The sequence below is a fragment of the Monodelphis domestica genome, chromosome 6, assembly GCF_027887165.1.
Source record: "Monodelphis domestica isolate mMonDom1 chromosome 6, mMonDom1.pri, whole genome shotgun sequence".
Lineage (NCBI taxonomy): Eukaryota > Metazoa > Chordata > Mammalia > Didelphimorphia > Didelphidae > Monodelphis > Monodelphis domestica.
Window position 1 is genome coordinate 143,024,521 of NC_077232.1, and position 17,389 is coordinate 143,041,909.

At 36.1% G+C, this 17,389-nt stretch overlaps 1 protein-coding gene across 4 annotated transcripts in view; it reads right to left on the reverse strand.

The window, feature by feature from the left end:
* Positions 1–17,389, reverse strand: part of AASDH (aminoadipate-semialdehyde dehydrogenase) — a 37,166-nt gene that overhangs the window by 2,011 nt on the left and 17,766 nt on the right. For 2 of the 4 annotated variants that reach the window (XM_007496422.3, XM_007496421.3), the window contains exons 6-14: positions 14,525–14,766; positions 11,786–11,892; positions 10,866–11,038; positions 9,595–9,784; positions 9,135–9,250; positions 5,895–6,741; positions 2,754–2,917; positions 2,045–2,167; positions 972–1,103 (exon numbers count right to left, since the gene is read on the reverse strand). In XM_007496422.3, the coding sequence (XP_007496484.1) occupies positions 972–1,103; positions 2,045–2,167; positions 2,754–2,917; positions 5,895–6,741; positions 9,135–9,250; positions 9,595–9,784; positions 10,866–11,038; positions 11,786–11,892; positions 14,525–14,766 (2,094 nt within the window). Of the gene's footprint in view, positions 1–971; positions 1,104–2,044; positions 2,168–2,753; positions 2,918–5,894; positions 6,742–9,134; positions 9,251–9,594; positions 9,785–10,865; positions 11,039–11,682; positions 11,893–14,524; positions 14,767–17,389 lie in introns of those variants that run through there. The other 2 variants (XM_056802652.1, XM_007496423.2) reach the window with 2 other exon arrangements.

The following is a 17,389-nucleotide window of genomic DNA, read 5'->3' on the forward strand; positions in this document are numbered from 1 at the left end:
CACATCTCCCCCTCCACCTCCCATGTCCCCCAGCATGTGGACTAAGCTGCTTTTGGAGACTAAGTGGTTGGGGAAAATGAAGCAACAATAGAAATCTAAAGCAATGTCTAATGGAAAAAGCTACAAGTTCAGAGTCCAGACATGTATACAGCTCTTTGCTTCAGTTCTGTCCACAACTATTATGATCTTAGGCAAGTCACTTAGCCCCTTAGCGTCCTTTCTATGAAAGGGTGATGACTTAACACTCCATTGGCCTCTTCTAACAGTTCATTCTCTCCTTGCAATTTCATAAGATCTCTATTAAAGCAACTGGTAAGTAAAGACTCTTTTTACATATGACTTCATTATTATTCTTGGGAGTTTGTTTCACAAACAAAAGCAAAATTATAATAAAATAGTTCCCCTTTAGAATCTTGGCATCCACCATAGCATTATTTTGCCACTCAGAAACCTGTAAAGTGACCAATATAAGGAATTCATAGAATTGGGAAGATTTTAAACAAAATGATATGATACAAAATAAGCAATGACAACAATGTAAACAGAAACCCATTAAAAAGAAATCACCCTGAATCACTGAAAAATCAATAATAAAAAATACCTCCTCCATCCCAGTTACAGCATATCTATAGGGGACTAGGAGGCCAGAATGTTATATACACACTATCTGATACACCATAACAGGTGCTTTAGCTTAATTATTTTTCTTTATTGCAAAGTAAGATTAAATGATGGGGAGAGGAAGACTAAGGGGAAACTATCTGCCCATGGTTATAAGAGAAGATAAAAAGCATCATAAAATCCATTTTTTAAACAAGTTAAAATAGGGGGGGGAATATGAAGGCCAAGTGTTCTAATGGTTACAGGTTTAAATAATAGCATCTAGACTTTTATTTCTATTATATATATATATTTATTTATATAACTACTATGCTTTTTAAATTTAAAAGAAAACTATATAATTTTTTTACCAGTTGTCCCATGTGGTTAAAGCAGTATAAATTCCCATCCACACAACCAACAGAAACACATTGTAAGCTGCACTGAGGGGAAGAGAAAAGAGGTTTTCCACAGGAATATGTCCAAACTCTATTTCCAGTAGCCTGTTAATGACAATAATAAAAATTCACACTAATAAATATTAGTGCACTGGTCTCTGCTGGACCATTTACAAAGCAAACTAATATATCCTTTTATAAGCATAAGCATAAAACACCAAACCTTATAATTTGTGGACTGAAATTATAAATGTAACTAGAATATGAATACAGAAACAGTTGCATGTAAATTATTAGTCTGTTGGAACAGCTAGATAGCACAGTGGATAAAGCACCAGGCCTTAAGTCATGGTTTCAAATCTAGTCTTAGATACTTCCTAGATGTGTGACCCTCTATGCAAGTCATTTAACTCCAATTGCCTAGCCCTTATCATTCTTTTGTCTTAGAATTTATTTTATTTATTTGTTTGTTTATTTTTAAGGCCTTACCTTCCACCTTAGAATCAATATTATGCATTAGTTCTAAGGCAAGATGAGAGGTAAGGGCTAGGCAATGGGGGTTAAATGATTTGCCCAGGGTCACACAGCTGGGAAGTGTCTGAGACCAGATTTGAATCTAGGACCTCCCATCTCTAAGCCTGGCTCTCAATCCAATGAGTTACCCAGATGCCCCCTGTCTTGGAATTTATTAAGACAAAAAAAAAATGTATTAGTCTGTTGCCATTTATTTAAAAACTGAGAGCTACAAAAGAATTATTTAAAAAAGGAAAGAAACCTGGTTAGGAAATAATGAAAGTCCCAAGACCCCAAAATAAACATGAAAAGAGTCTATCTAATCAATACTAATTTTAAAAATAGAATAAAAAGATTGTGATCATAAAAAAAAATTTAATACAGTATTTCTGATTTTCTCACTTTAGTTGATTTTGTATTAGTAGTATCTGGAATCAGAAAACTACTTTATACCTTTAGACTTCAAAATTCAAATAAGAGTATAATTTTTTAAAATACAAGTCATAAAATAACTCCGATCATTTTATACCTACTGGATTTAAGGCCAAGAGAAATCCTTGAAGTGTAGCAATATATAAGTGATATGGAACCAGGCTCAGACATGGTGAAGAAAAGACAGTTCCTTCACAAGCTAACTTCCAAACACAGGTCTCCTTCTGCAAATATAAGAATATACACACTGGGTTTTCTGAGGTAAAGGTTAATAGATCCCTAGATCCCTTCAAGATAATCTTTCTAAAAGCTTCATATGACAAAGCTGGAAGACCAAATTTATTTGGGGAAAACTTGATAAAGACTAAAATTTCTGTAAACATTTTTTTTAAACCCTTAACTTCCATCTTAGAATCAATACTGTGTATTGGTTCCAAGGCAGAAGAGTGGTAAGGGCTAAGCAATAGGGGTCAAGTGACTTGCCCAGGGTCACACAGCTGGGAAGTGTCTGAGGCCAGATTTGAACCCAGGATCTCCCATCTCTAGGCTTGGCTCTCATTCCACTGAGCTACATCAGCTGCCCCTAAACATTTTAAAAGAGTATATTAACTCCTTATTTTTCTTAGATCACTTACATCTTTCTCTTCTCTCACTATATTAAACTCTGGAAATAACATCAAACAAGCAACAACCACCCACCTATTAGTTCCCTTTCTTCTAACAGACACAACTACACTAATGGTTTCACACCCTCTACCCTACTAATGAATTGTGTTGGTTATACATGAGACTACTAGGGTAAATTCTTACATAAATATCCAATGCATATACATGATGGTCGTGAGATCCCACATATATAAGACCTGTGGATGGATCCATGGTTGCAGAGCTTTTAATGGCATCCTTGGTGGCAAACATCCAATGTATTTTTCCATTACTGCTTCTGAGCACATAAATTAAACCATTATAGCAGCCTTTAGGGAAACAGGAAGACACACATTAGATACATGACTGGAAAACAAAACCTGTGAAAATTCACAGCCAAAGTTCTCTAGGTATTCTTGGGCTCCTGACGCTGACACAGTCACCTGACCCAATCAGATGTTATCTGGTCCTCCCTAGCAAGAAAAATCAGAAAGAGACCAATGCTCTTTTATGCTATTCACATATCTGACAACTGCCTTAACTTCAGAGGGCTCTGAATGAAGCCTTTTAAGGAGACTGCGTACTGAAGAAAAAGTTTGTCCATATGTAGATAATTCACAGTTCCCCAAAACTCCTAACTTAAACATCTGTAATGGGGAGAGCACTGGGCTGAGTAAAAAATGGAAATTTAGATAAGAGACAGTTCCTGCTTCCACTGACCTTAATTTTAGTGGAGGATAGCTAGAATAATAATAACACAGCAGGAAGATGCAAGGGAAGTGCAAGGTGAGGTTGATGGGGAAAAGATCATTATCGACCTGAAAGGATCTCTGCAAGAGATGGCATGTGAGTTTGGCTTTAAAGGATGGGTGGGAATTCAACAGGTAGAGGTGAGAGTGAGAAGGATTCTGAGCAAAGCAGACAGACAGTGTGAGTGAGAGCACAGAGGTGGGGTAGGTGGAAAGTACGGAGGAAAATTCCATTTGGTTGGGGCACAGAGTATGTGCAAAGAAGTTACATGAGAGAAAATAGACAGAGGAAAGTGCTCAGTTTGTGGATGGCTTTTAAAGACAAAAAAGCCTGAACTTTACTCCTCAGGCACCAAGGAACCCCTGAAGGGTGCTGAATAGAGAAAACTCATACAGAAGCCAAGTTATGCATAAAGGAGGTAAGTCTTGACAGTGGTGTGAAGGACAGCATGTATATAGACTGGGGAGAGGAGGGAAGAGTCCTACTAGGTGATTCCTGAAGTCCATAGGGATAGTAAAAGCCTATTATGTAGCAGCAGTAGGAAAATCAAAGGAAGAATGGAGGCAAATGGGACAAATGTGGGAAGAGTCAAAGCTCTGAGTAGCTGGCAACAGTGAAATCAGAATGAAAAACAAGTTTTGGGGAAAAAAGACAAACGATTTTTGGGGAAAAAAAAAGACTGCATACTCAATTTTGTACATAGTCAGAAGCTAGTGAGACATCCAGATGATAGGGAACTGGAGTGTGTGAGTGTGAGTGTGTGAGTGTGTGTGTGTATAAAACACTGACCCATAAAATTCTAGAAAAATGTGATTTTAATAACAGAATGTACTTAATTGCCAATCTCTTACTTTAGCCCTAAAACAAATACTATGAATAATAAAGTATCAGCTAATATTGGTTATTATAGAAAGACCCATCAGAGTTGATAATCTAAGACAACAGTGGTCAAAATAATCAAATCATATAAGAGAACATTCTGGAACTCTCAATTCTGGATTAGAAATCAAGGAAAAGCTAGAAGTCTTGATACTGCAACTACTTCTAACTCAGAAATGAAGGCAGGCTTCACATTTGGGGTTCAGTACTACTGATGCCAGCAGCTAAGTTATTTACTAGGAAAGGTTAAGTCCTTGAAATCTATACCATTCCCTGATTGTCTTGGAGTTGGGGGAGGGAGGGAAGAGGTTTTAGGATAATCAGAGGTCAGGGTTATTTCATGAAAAATTCTTGGTCAAGTAAATTCACAGTTCACAATCCCTAAAATAAGCTTAGCTATTACCACAGCCACTCTCTAGAGTAGTTTATCTGCCTCCTTTTCCACAGCTATATTGTCTTGGAATTTTAATCTAATTTGTTCCTTCTATACATGAGTGGTCTGAGTGAAAGTCTATGAAAGCATGTGGAGTAAACAGATAGATGATCCCAGGACCTACTTAGACAATATGAAACTCCTCTGATGGTATCCAGACAATTACTTCCCAAACCCAAGAGGAAATGTCTAATCTTAATAACAAAGTTTTCTTTAATTTTAAAAATGGAGGTTTCCAATAAAGAAGTATCCAAGTTATAACTTAAATACAATTCAACTAGAATAGCAAAAGGTGAGGAACAGAGCTACAAACATTTTGAAACTCTGCTCTTTCCCAGCTGTAAAAAACAAGAAAAGGCTGGTAAGAATGCTTTAAGATAAGTTGTTGTTTTGTTTTGTTTTTTAAATCATTACTGTTCTGCAACATTTTTTACTAGATAGTGCAAGATAATGGACAGAGATGGAGCTCTGCACTCAGGAAGATGTGAGTTCAAATTTGACCTCTGAAGCAAGTTGGCTTAACTGCTCAGCCCTCCAAAGATGCTCTCTAAGATTATAAATTACAAGAACAGCTGCCCAGTTGCATTGTCATAAGTTTCCTCAGTGAAAGTTCCCTATATTACAACTGAGAAAATATCTGTAAAGGGCGTAACATGCTACTTGGCATATAATAGGTGCTATATAAATGTTATTTTCTTCCTTCCTTCCAACAATGAAGTAACAAAAAACCCAAAATATTTTTCATTAGCCTTTCCAAATTTATTATTTAATGATGCATTCTCTGGTAATAATTATCTCTAACATGAAACAAAACATTATTTTATACTTTTATTAAAATTCTCATTGTCCTATAGCTTTTAGGTGTTGTACTGACTTGCAAGGCTGGAAAGCATCCAGATCCTAGCAACATACACAGATCTAATAGATTCTATTGGATTCCAAAAGCTGGCTCTCTTTCTAAGTCGAAGTTGCAGAAGGTACAAAGCCCTCTAAGGGGAAAAGCCACCACAGACACTGTCTGGTCAAAGTAGAAATGCTTTTTGACTTGGGCAAGGGCTGACAATTGGATCTAAATTGTGAGGGAGTCCTTAAATGTTAACCTGACAAGTACTATTAACAAGAGCCACATGGGTTCCTCTAGAATCTCTGCTGGAAAAAGGAAATAGTAGTGTGAATCCTAAGGCCAATGCAAACTTGGCCCTCTCCTCGTTTCATTTCTAAAAACCCAAAGTTCAAAAACATACCCACTATAATGAAATTTCCACAACGGGAGAGACAAGCTGAGGATTCTATGCGATCTCCCAAAATCTGTTCCCATTTCACTTTCCCAGAATAGAGATCAATTGCTTGTATTCTATGAGAATGGGATCCAATGTAGACAGTTGCAGATGACTGATTGAGAAGTAATACTGCAATGAGAGGTGAAGCATCCACACATTTGCCAGTGTCTGACTTCCACCTGACACATAACTTCATTTTCTCAGATACTCTCACAGAATTGTCATCTTCAGAAATTTTTGGGATAGAGCTAATCTCTTCTGTGCCATCCATCTTCTCCATAACTGTAAAAGAGCTTTTGCTTGTCATATTTTGAACAAAACTGGGCTTTGTCTCTTCCTGTGAAATTAAATCATGAGATGTTGAAGGATATTTTCCTAACTCAGTTCCTGTTTGTCCCATACTTAGGGATCTCTTTAAAGACTCCTGGACATTCACAAACAAAATCTGATTCCCTCTGCACAATGAAATAAAAGTATTCTGCTCTTCACCAGAATTCACAGGCTTTCCAGGCTTCTGATCTACATATTTGTCATTGATTTCTTCTCCATTCAATGCACTGAATTTTCTTTTTGTGCCGTAACTCCTACTGAGTGGTATATCTTCATCTGGAAACACTGCTTGGAGAACGTAATTGTATATATCTAAGATGGAGCAACTGAGAATAACTTCCAGAAGTCCAGGTATCGATCTGCCTACCATATTCTCAATTTCATTATTGAACCAAAGAGATTTTAATGAGTCACCACCATTACTAAGGAACAGTGAATCTTTGGGAACTTCAAAAGGATCTTCCAGAAGTCGCAGAGAAGACTACAGAAAAGATGGAAGAAAGAAAGATGATCAACTAAACAACAACAAAGTAGTAAGTATACCTTTGTCATGGACAGAAGTATCCAAGTGCCTCTGATCTCTCTCTCTCTCTCTCTCTCTCTCTCTCTATATATATATATATATATATATATATATATATATATATATATATATATCGTTTGTGTATATTTTAAATTTTAAGAAATTCTACTGTGTTCATTACTAATAAAGAAGGTCTTCATTCTATGCTGGCTTTGCCACTAACACATTCTGAATCTTCAAAACTCACAACTATTTACTAGCTCCACTTCTCAAAGGAGAAAATAGAACTATATTAATGCTTGGTTCATCAATTACAGGATCCACAAAACATAAGTTATGATTTCTCTTTCTATAAAACAGTTAATACTTGTCCTCATTTGTTTCACACGAATCCAAAGCAAGAAGGACCCTTAAAAGATTACTGGGTTTACCTCCTCTTTCATACATGACTATACACAAATATCTGAGTTTATTCTACTTTCAAAAATCTCCAGGAAAGACAAGTCCAGAAGTTCTTTTAAAAATTTTCTCTACCCATTGCCAGATTTTACCTTTATGTTGATTTATTTTGTTTAAATATAATTCTTTGTTACAAGGGAGGGTGCATATGTCAGGGCTGGGGACAGGACAGTCTTTGGGAAAGGAGAGCAAATAATAAAAGCATTAATAAAAATCTCATCCCAAATTTAAAATTTATTTTTATTCCCATTAATCTCCTAGAATCTTTTATGCTACAACTCAAGCCTAATATTTCTTACTCAGTTTTTAGTAAAGATAAAAATAGCTGCAGAGATAGCATAACTGTAGTAGAGAGCCAATCTCAACAGCAATAAAATCTAGGTTCAAATCCTGCCTCTGAAACATACTGGCTGTGGTACCTGAGCAAGTCCCTCATCCTCTAGGTGCTCTAGATAACTTTTTCAGACATTATGATTCAAAATAAAGTGCTGGTTGGCATTGAGAGAAGGAGTTTCCTCACCAGAAAAGTTCTCAATCCCTAAGGAATCAAAGCTCTAGTCCCCATCTCAAGCCTATAAAAATAGCCAATCTGCTTGTAAAGATCCTTCATATAGCTAAAGATCATTAACTATATTCTTGTTACTGAAAACACCTTTGAACTCTCTCCGAATTCTCCATGTATTTCTCTAGTTGGGAAATGGGTGCAGATGAATGACATCACAGGCATTTAAAAAGTTCTTGTTGATTGATTTTACACACACACACACACACACACTCCACATACATATGAGCTTTTGAGCTTCTCAGAAAATATTAGATAAATATACTCCCAGAGTTATTTTGAGGAAAGCACTTTGTAAATCTTAAAGTAAATGACAGCTCCATACTGGTACGAGGCAAGAGTGCTGAATTTTCGATCAGAAGACCCAGGCTCACTTCCACACTTTGTTACTATATCCTGTGTGGACTCAGGCAAGTCACTTAACTTTCAGGGCCTCTGGGCTACAGACTTTGGAGGTTCCTATAGTTCTAATTCTCTAACCCTATGGCCTCAAATGTCCCTTTCTAGACTAAGGATCCTGTTCTTATACATAAATGTGAGGTTTTGTTGTTACTCTTAATATTCAACATTACAGACCAAAGATACCAATTTCTCACTATAATATGAAATCTTAAGTAAGTAGGAGAGAACACAGAGGTTTTGTTCTTCATTAGCATTAAACTCTTGCTTCTTTCTTATGCTGCTCTTACCAATACTGATGTCTCAGGATAAGGAGTACAAAACCCATAATTCATAATGAAGGAACTAAATTTTAATAGCATTTTGTGACTTGGAATTTTTTTTATTGGTTAACAGCATGAAACTGAGTCTGGGAGAAGTGAACATGGAGAAATGAAAGCTGGGCAGTGCAGTAGTGCCTCATCCATCCACATTAGCCTCTCTTTCCTCCTACTCCTCTTTTTCAACAAAAAAACAAAACAAAACAAAAAAGCATAATACCTGTTAGGAAACAGATTAAGGCACTAACAATTGCCTCTACTTAAACAATTTGTGTTTTATTATTTCACTGTGCGGCTATTAATACATAAATCTTTAAACATCAGATTATCTCTCGGAAAATGAGCAAAAAAAATTAAGGTCAACCCATTTCAGTCATGACAATTCCTGGCTGCTTGCAGTATGGCATATGTCACCTTAATTTATGATAAACTAAATAATTTGTCCATGACTACTGAGTGGCTCAGTGTCAAAATGAACAGATAAAGGTATAATACAAAATATTTGGGCAGCAGTAAAGCTAGTAATATTAGACTTAATAAAAAGCATTTCATTCTTGACACATGTAAAATGACCTCAATGCAATGATTCAAAAGCAACTTAAAAATACTACCTTCCATAAGTACTGTAATCTTTCCCACAGTTCCTCTTTTCCTTTGAGCTTACTGTTAGTCTTCAAATTTATATATTTAAAGTAAATCTTGGTTAACTCAGTTACATCAATTTTGCCTTGCCAAAAAAAAGAAAAAGAAAGAAAATGTTTATTTCAGCTCCAAGATAATCTTGAGTGATCACAATATAAGTATATGTAGTTTTCACTTTAAACCCTAGAAACTCCATGACATAAAATGGTTTTCAACAGTAATGATTTAATTCTAATGAATTTAACAGAACACTTCTGACAAACATGGCAGTTAATTAGAATTAATCATCAAACTCATTTAAAAGGAATGATATGCTTCTTAAAATCAGGAGCAAAAAATAAAAAACCTAGACTTGAAACTTGTTCTGAAAGTATATGGCATTATCTCACATTGAAACATTTGCTTTAAAAACGACGCACTACAATTTACCATGAGATGTCAATGGTAAGGCTTCAATGATCAGAACGTCATCTGGAATTGCATAACTTGGAAGATGTTTTTGAAGTTCTCCTAAAATGTGATCCTTCACTAAACCATCTTTGGTCACCACGAACAGAATTAATCTTTCCTGATACCAAACAACTGAACAGGCTTCTACTTGATAAATTCCTTCAGCAACCTACAGCAAAAGAGATCATCTTACTTTACTGGGAAGATAATTTAAAATTTGAACTCTCGGGACAACTGGGTAACTCAGTGGATTAAGAGCCAGGCCTAGAGACAGGAGGTCCTAGATTCAAATCTGGCCTCAGACACTTCCCAGCTGTGTGACCCTGGGCAAGTCACTTGACCCCCATTGCCTAGCCCTTACTACTCTTCTGCCTTGGAACCAATACATAGTATTGATTCTAAGACAGAAGGTAAGGGTTTAAAAAAAAAAAAGAAATTTGAACTCATGAGGATACAAACTCCCCACATCTGAAGTCAAACCAATCTATTTTAAGAACCTAAGTAGAACTTGTTTCAAACTTGTATTTCAAAATATCAGTGACTACGGTAATGCAGGTATTCTCTCCACCAATGTGGATCACAACCTGTTGATGCTTTAAAAGATAGTCCTCATGAGTTTCAACATCTAAAAATGTTCATTACCTACTGGTCAAACTTCTAATGGTAACAAGAACTCTTACAAAGCACTATGCAAAACAGTTTTTTCCTCATAACCATGGGAAGTAGGGAGTACAAATATTATCATCCCCATTTTACAATGAGGAAACTATAATAAGCCCCTCTAATTACACAGAAGCCATTCCTTGAATGAAAGTCACACTTGACTCATATTTGTAATCTGCTAACATAAGTCTTGTCTACTTCATGACAGGGCAACAGGACAGTACTTCCTAAAACTAAGTAGTTATTATATTTAATTGTTTAGCATCAAAATGTCTCCAAAGACTAGTAGAGGTCTAGCTCTTAACAAAAATTATTTGATTGTGATAATACTCAGACATCTAAAAGTACAACTTTTTGTGGTAATGGGGCTCCACTCTGTCAGTAGTGGGCTTAGAAAAATACATGATATTTCTGGGATGTTGGAAACAAAGGACATAGTAAAAAATATTTTATGTATATATACATATATACATATAATATATATTATGCATGATCCAATGTAAATCTAAAAAAAAACACCAAACTTTGAAATCTTGCTGACTCATAATAGTGGTAATATCTGCAAATGAAAGAGTTAAAAATCCTACCTGCTGTACAAATTCAATGTTAATACGTTTGCCATGACGTTTGATCTGACTGTCTTGCCGACCCAAGAAAAACATTGCTTCACCCTTCACAGTAACAAAATCACCAGTCGCTCTCATTGTGCCAAAAGGTAGAGTTGTTTCATCATCAAGAAAACATACCCGCTCCTCACCACCTCCACAAAATAGAATCAAGAATGTAATATATCAGTTCAAAGATTTTTTAAATAATCTTATCTTACATTAATAAAATTACATTAGATAGACTTAGTAAAGTTATATATATATATATATATATATATTTAAAATGGCCAAAATACCAAAGGTAATTCTGAAAAATTAGCAACATTAAAAGGGAAGATGTTCTGTAATCCAGAAAAATAAAAGTCCTCTCTGCTTTTGAGGTAATGAAAAAAGTGAAATTTCATTGAAGTTGGTGATTTTTAGCAGAAGGGTCATATCTAAATTGACATTTTTTTTTCTTTTTTAAAAAACCCTTTCCTTCTGTTTTGGAATCAATATTGTGTATTGGTTCCAAAGCAGAATGGTAAAGGTTAGGTAATGAGGGTCAAGTGACTTGCCCAGAGCCACACAGCTAGGAAGTATCTTAGGTCACACTTGAACCCAAGACCTCCTGTCTCTGGACCTGGCTCTCAATCCACTGGGCCAACTAGCTGCCCCCTAAATGGATGTCTTCTGAATTATTTTTATGCAAACACTTTAAGAATTTTTAAGGCAATTTAACACTTTAAGATGAAATAATTTTAGCAATCTCTTTTGTGTTTTATGCATTTGAAGAGAAGACATTTTAGATTTATACCTGTTGGAAATTTCAGCAAATGACAGGAAAATGATGGAATTACATTTTGCTACTGTTTCTTTAAAATAGTTATTCCCAAAAAACAGACAAAACATAAAAGAACCTAAAAACACTTGGCCTTCTCCTTCTTGAACTGTCAAACCATTAATGTCTCTGACTTCGACTACTGTTCCAAGCAGTGGAAATCCCAATTGCACAGGAGACTCAACTCTGCAAAAACATAATCCAAACCCCACCCCCAAAAGATTTTAAATGTTTTTTTGAACGAACATTTTTCAATCTATTTAAATAACATGGTTTCAGAAAAAGAACTTTATGTGTAATTCAAAGGCAGCAAACTAGAAAAAGTTAAGGCAATTACCAAGTATTTAAGTACTTTCATATATTGGGCACTGAAGATACAAAAATAATGAATACAACAATCCCCATTCACTAGGGGCTTAAACTCTAATGGGGGAAACAACAAGGAGATATACACAGAATAAGTATAAAGGCAATAAATACAAAATAACTAAATAAAACAGTATGAATAAAGGCACTAATGGTTGACAGAAAGTTTCATGTAGGTGATATGTGAGCTGTAAGCCTAGAAGGAGAACATTCCAGGTATGGGGGAGAGCCAATGGAAAGGCACCAAGAGAAGAAATGTAGAATTATGTGTGAGGAAAAGAAAATGCCTACTTGTAGAGCATGTGAAGGAGAGCAATGAGAATGAGGCTAGAAAAATAGGTTGGAACAAGGTTATGAAAGCCTTTAAAGGTTAACAGAGAAGCCAATATTTGATTATATATCATTTACCTCCCCCTAGCTCTCCTTTTTCCTTCTCCCAGTATGTTACTTCGTCTTTTTTTTTTAGTATATTTACATCTGATTTTAGGGCTGGGATTAACCTTTTTGTGCGTCACAGATACCTTTGCTGTCTGGTGAAGCCTAAGAGCCCCTTCTCTGATGTTTTACTTAAAAAGGAAATGCAAAATTTCATTTAGAAGTTTGTAAAAGATGATGTGATTTTTTTTTTCTCGTATAAGTTCAAAGACACCCTGAAATCTATCCATGGAACAACTAAGGATCTGTGGACTTCATATTAGAAACTACTCATCTTAAAGGTGTTTACTGAGTAGGCGAGCAATATGGTCAGGCCTACCCTTAAGGGAAATCACTTTGTCAGCAGCAGAATGAAGTGAAGCAGGGAGACTTGAGAGAGAAATACCAATTAAGAGACCATTACAATAAAAGGCAAGAGATGACAAAGATTTGAATTAAAGTGGTAGCCATCTGAGTAAAGAACAAGGGTCACATTAAAGAGATGTATAAGGAGAACCAGCAAGATGTGGCATCTGACTAGATATGTGGGGTAAAACGTAAGGGGTCAAGGATATGCAAAAGGTCACAAATCTGGGAGACTGAAAGAATGGTGGTACCTTTGACAGAAATAAGTAAAATTTGTAAGAGATGGGGCTTTGGTGGTAGAGAAACAAATTTAGTTCAAGACATGCTGAATTTAAGGAAAGGACATTCATTCTGAAATGTTCAATGGACAATTGGTGATGCACGATTAAGGGAGAGCCCTGGGGCTGGATATATAGATCTGTAAGTCACATGCATGGAGGTAATAATGTTGATGAAGTGCTGAGAGCAAGTGAGCACAGAAAATACTATCAGATTTTGAAAATAAAAGAACATTAGAAAGCAAGGTTGAATGATGAGTCAGAAACCAGAATATAAAGAGCTGACAAATGAGAGAAGGGAAAGTGGAAGCAGTTGAGTATAAACAGGTTTTTTTTGGACCTTATCTAAGAAAGGGAGAAGAGATAAAGGGATAAAGTGATAAAGTGTGGGGATGCTAGGATCTAGATAAGGATATGGGGTTTCTATTAAAAATGGAGGAGGTTTGTTGAAAGACAATAGGGAAGAAAAAAGGTGAGAAGGAGAAATGAGAAAGGAAAAAGGAAAGAAGGTGACAGGTTATAATCTACTGGAGAAAATGGAAGGAGCTGGAATCAAGAGTACATGGAGAAACACTGACATTGGTAAGGAAAAGAGTTGCTCATTATTGAAGACTAATGGAGGAAAAGTATGAGGGTCATGACTCTCATGTCGTCATGACATCAAAAATTAGGCAATGTAGTAGATAGAGTACAGAGTCTAGAATTGGGAAGAAGGGAGTCAGGAAGGCCCAAGTTAAAATCCAGCCTCAGACACATACTTACTGTGTGACCCTGAGCAAATAATTTAATCACTATTTGCCTCAATTTCCTCAACTGTAAAATGTAAAAAGTGCTTAGTGCCTGGCAAATTGTACGCACTATGTAAATGTTAGCTATCATTATTCTGAGATGAGAAAACGAGCCAGCTAATGTTGAAAAGCCTCAATTTTCTCAAAGAAGTAAGAGCAAAGGTCCTCAGGTGAAGAGGGTAGGGAGGAAAGATGTGGTAAATGGAATGCTTGAAGAGATGAGGTTTAGAAAAACTTTCATATGAAATGAAATTACAAACAAATTAGGAAAGAACAAAAGGACTGCCTTGCTACAGTTAGGACACCATTAAAATTGGATAAAATAAATTCATAATGTACCCTGTAAGGTGGGAAAGCTGCTTTGCATTGGATAGAAAAGGCTCAGAAATCTGTCAACATACACGTATGTTTCAAGTGGGTATTAAAATACACTAATAGGCGAAGACTTAACAAAAAAATATCCTGTATTTCTAACTCATTATCCCAGGTGGAATCCTCTCTCCCATCATGACACCCAGTCTATAAAAATATCTAAAGTATCATCACTTCTGAGCTCTTGGGGAAAAGCTACCTCCCCCCAAAACATGACCAAATCATAGGCCTCACCCCAAAGTGGAGCAAAGATCCTCTTCTGGAATCCTGTAACATGTTGCCCAGCTGGACACCTCTGTGATACCATAAATATTAAATACTTGAGTTTTATTGCCGTCTTCCCTCCAGCTTCTGAGGACACTCAATGATGGGAATGCTTCACCACCAAGGGCTAATACACGAAGTGAAGTAGTAGCTGATAAAACAGATGATTTGATGAGCTGTGATCCAAATCTTCTAAGCAGTGTTGGTGTAGCCTGCACACATATTTATGATAACTTAACATGCCATACTCTTATAATACATAGCTACAAAACTATCTATTACCCTCCACATTAATTACAATTATGAACTAATTTGGTACATTTTAATCATATGCTGAAAACAATGTAGCCTTCAATACTTGAGTATTGTAGGAAAACTGAAGGCAAGGTATATCAAATGTCAAACCAATATTTTGGGGAAAAATTAATAGGTAAGTGCATTAGTTTCTTTGTGTGCTTAATGACTGATAATAAATCCTATAAAACATTTAATCAACATGTTTCTACAATATTCTGTCACAGAGAAAGAAGGGGAGTTTTAATGATTACAAAACTCACACTACCCTAAAAACATTCATCTATTTCCATCTTTTCTAAACAAAAAATATGAAAGAAGGAATCATTCCATACTAAACAATATAACATGATTTATAATACTTAAATATGTAGGCATACCCCCAAGATTAATACTTATGAAAATATTTCATAAGCCACTGAAACTTATGGTATTAAATGAGCTATCTATAGAGAATTCATCATTTGTAGATATAAGCTCTTCTGAGACTGTTATATTATAGTCAAAGATACCACACTGAGAAATGATATTAATGATAATAATAATAGCTAGGATTTATATTACAGAGCACTTTACAAATACTCTCATTCTTATCCTCTCATAAGCTAGACAGCATAGAGAAAATCAGAATCTTAGTGTTGAAAGGGTCCTTGAAGGCCAAATAATCCAAACTGTACCCTGAATGTAGGACATCAAGTATAAGCTGGATAACTACTTGTTAGGTAGCTTGTTGAGGGGATCCTTATTCTGCCTGCCTAAAGTCTCTCCCAACTCCCAATCCATCTTCTATTCAGTCACTAAAGTGATGAGTTTCCCAAAGTACAGGTCCAACCATGTCACTTCCCCTAGTTGCTCCCTCTTACCTTCAGGATCAAATATAAAATTCTCTGTCACTTTAAGCCCTTAATAGCCTGTGTTCTTCCCATTTCTAGTCTCCTTATATCTTATATTCCACACACATATTTAGTCTACAATCCAGTGATACCGGCCTCCTTGCTCCTCCCAAACAAAACACACTTATCAGCTCCAGGTACTCTCTCTGGCCCATGACTGAAATGTTCCCCTTCTTCATTTCTGTCTCTTGACTTCCCTAGCTTCCCTCAAGTCTCAGCTAAAAATCCCACCTTCTACTGAAAGACAGGGACTATCTTTTGTCTTTTCTTTGTATTCATAGTGCTCAACTCAGTGTCAGGTACATAGTAGGCACTTAATGCTTACTGACTGGATGGCAGAGATGTCAGATATACTTTATCACTAGGCTCATATTCAAAGCTGTTTCAACTTGGCAGGAAGAGGAAGAACTTGGATTCCATCAGCCCAGCTTCTGAGAACCTAATAAAACTTATGGGCCAAGAAATATCTGAGTATGATTTTACTGGAAGTTAAAAATTATGCTGAGTAAAAAATGTTATTAAGATATTCAATTCAACAAACATTTATTAAGCATCTTCTATTTGCAACAAACTGTGTTAGATACCGGAGATTTAAAAACAAAGCATTTACTTCCAATAAAGCTTACATCTAGGGATAAGTGGAGAGGAATATATACAAATATACAGAAAATAAATACAAAATAACTTAAGGAAAGAGTGCACTAAAAACTGGGAGATGAGGAAAGACTTTGAGCAGGAGGCAACACATTAACTGAAAGAAACCTAGGGGATTTTTAGAAGTAGAGGTGAGGAAGGAGTTCATCCAAGTTATCCAATCTGGGCAAAGATGGCAAATGGAATATCAAGTCTGGATAACAGCTAGGAGAGAGGTTTGGCTGGAAAGCAATGTGCATGAATGAAATGTCTAGAAAAGAAAACTGGACTGTAGAAGGTTTTAAGTGCTGGGCTGAGGCATTTGTACTTTAAAGGAAATCCAGACCTATTGAAGTTTCTTAAGCAGGGGGGGGAAGGCTAGATAGCTAGTATCTAGATTACTGGCAAGAGAAGAGATATATTAGGAATATTAATTTGGCAGCTGTATAGAGGACTGATTAAAGAGAGCCTAAATTTTCAAATAAAAAATCAAAACTGTCAATAAGCACATGAAAAAGTGTTCTAAATCTCTTATAATTAGAGGAATGCAAATCAAAACAAAACAACTCTGAAGTACCACTTCACACCTAGCAGATTGGCTAACATGACAGCAAAGGAAAGTAATGAATGTTGGAGGGGATGTGGCAAAGTTGGGACATTAATACATTGCTTGTAGAGTTGTAAATTGATCCAACCATTCTCAATGGCAATTGGGAACTATGCCCAAAGGGCACTAAAAGACTATCTTCCCTTTGGTCTAGCCATACCATAGCTAGGTTTGTACCCCAAAGAGATCATAGGGAAAAAGACTTGTACAAAAATATTTATAGCCTCACTCTTTGTGGTGGCAAAAAATTGGAAAATGAGGGGATGCCCTCCAATTGGGGGATGGCTGAACAAATTGTGGTGTCTGTTGGTGATGGAATACTATTGTGCTCAAAGGAATAACAAAGTGGAGGAATTCCATGGGAACTGGAAAGACCTCCAAGAACTGATGCAGAGTGAAAGGAGCAGA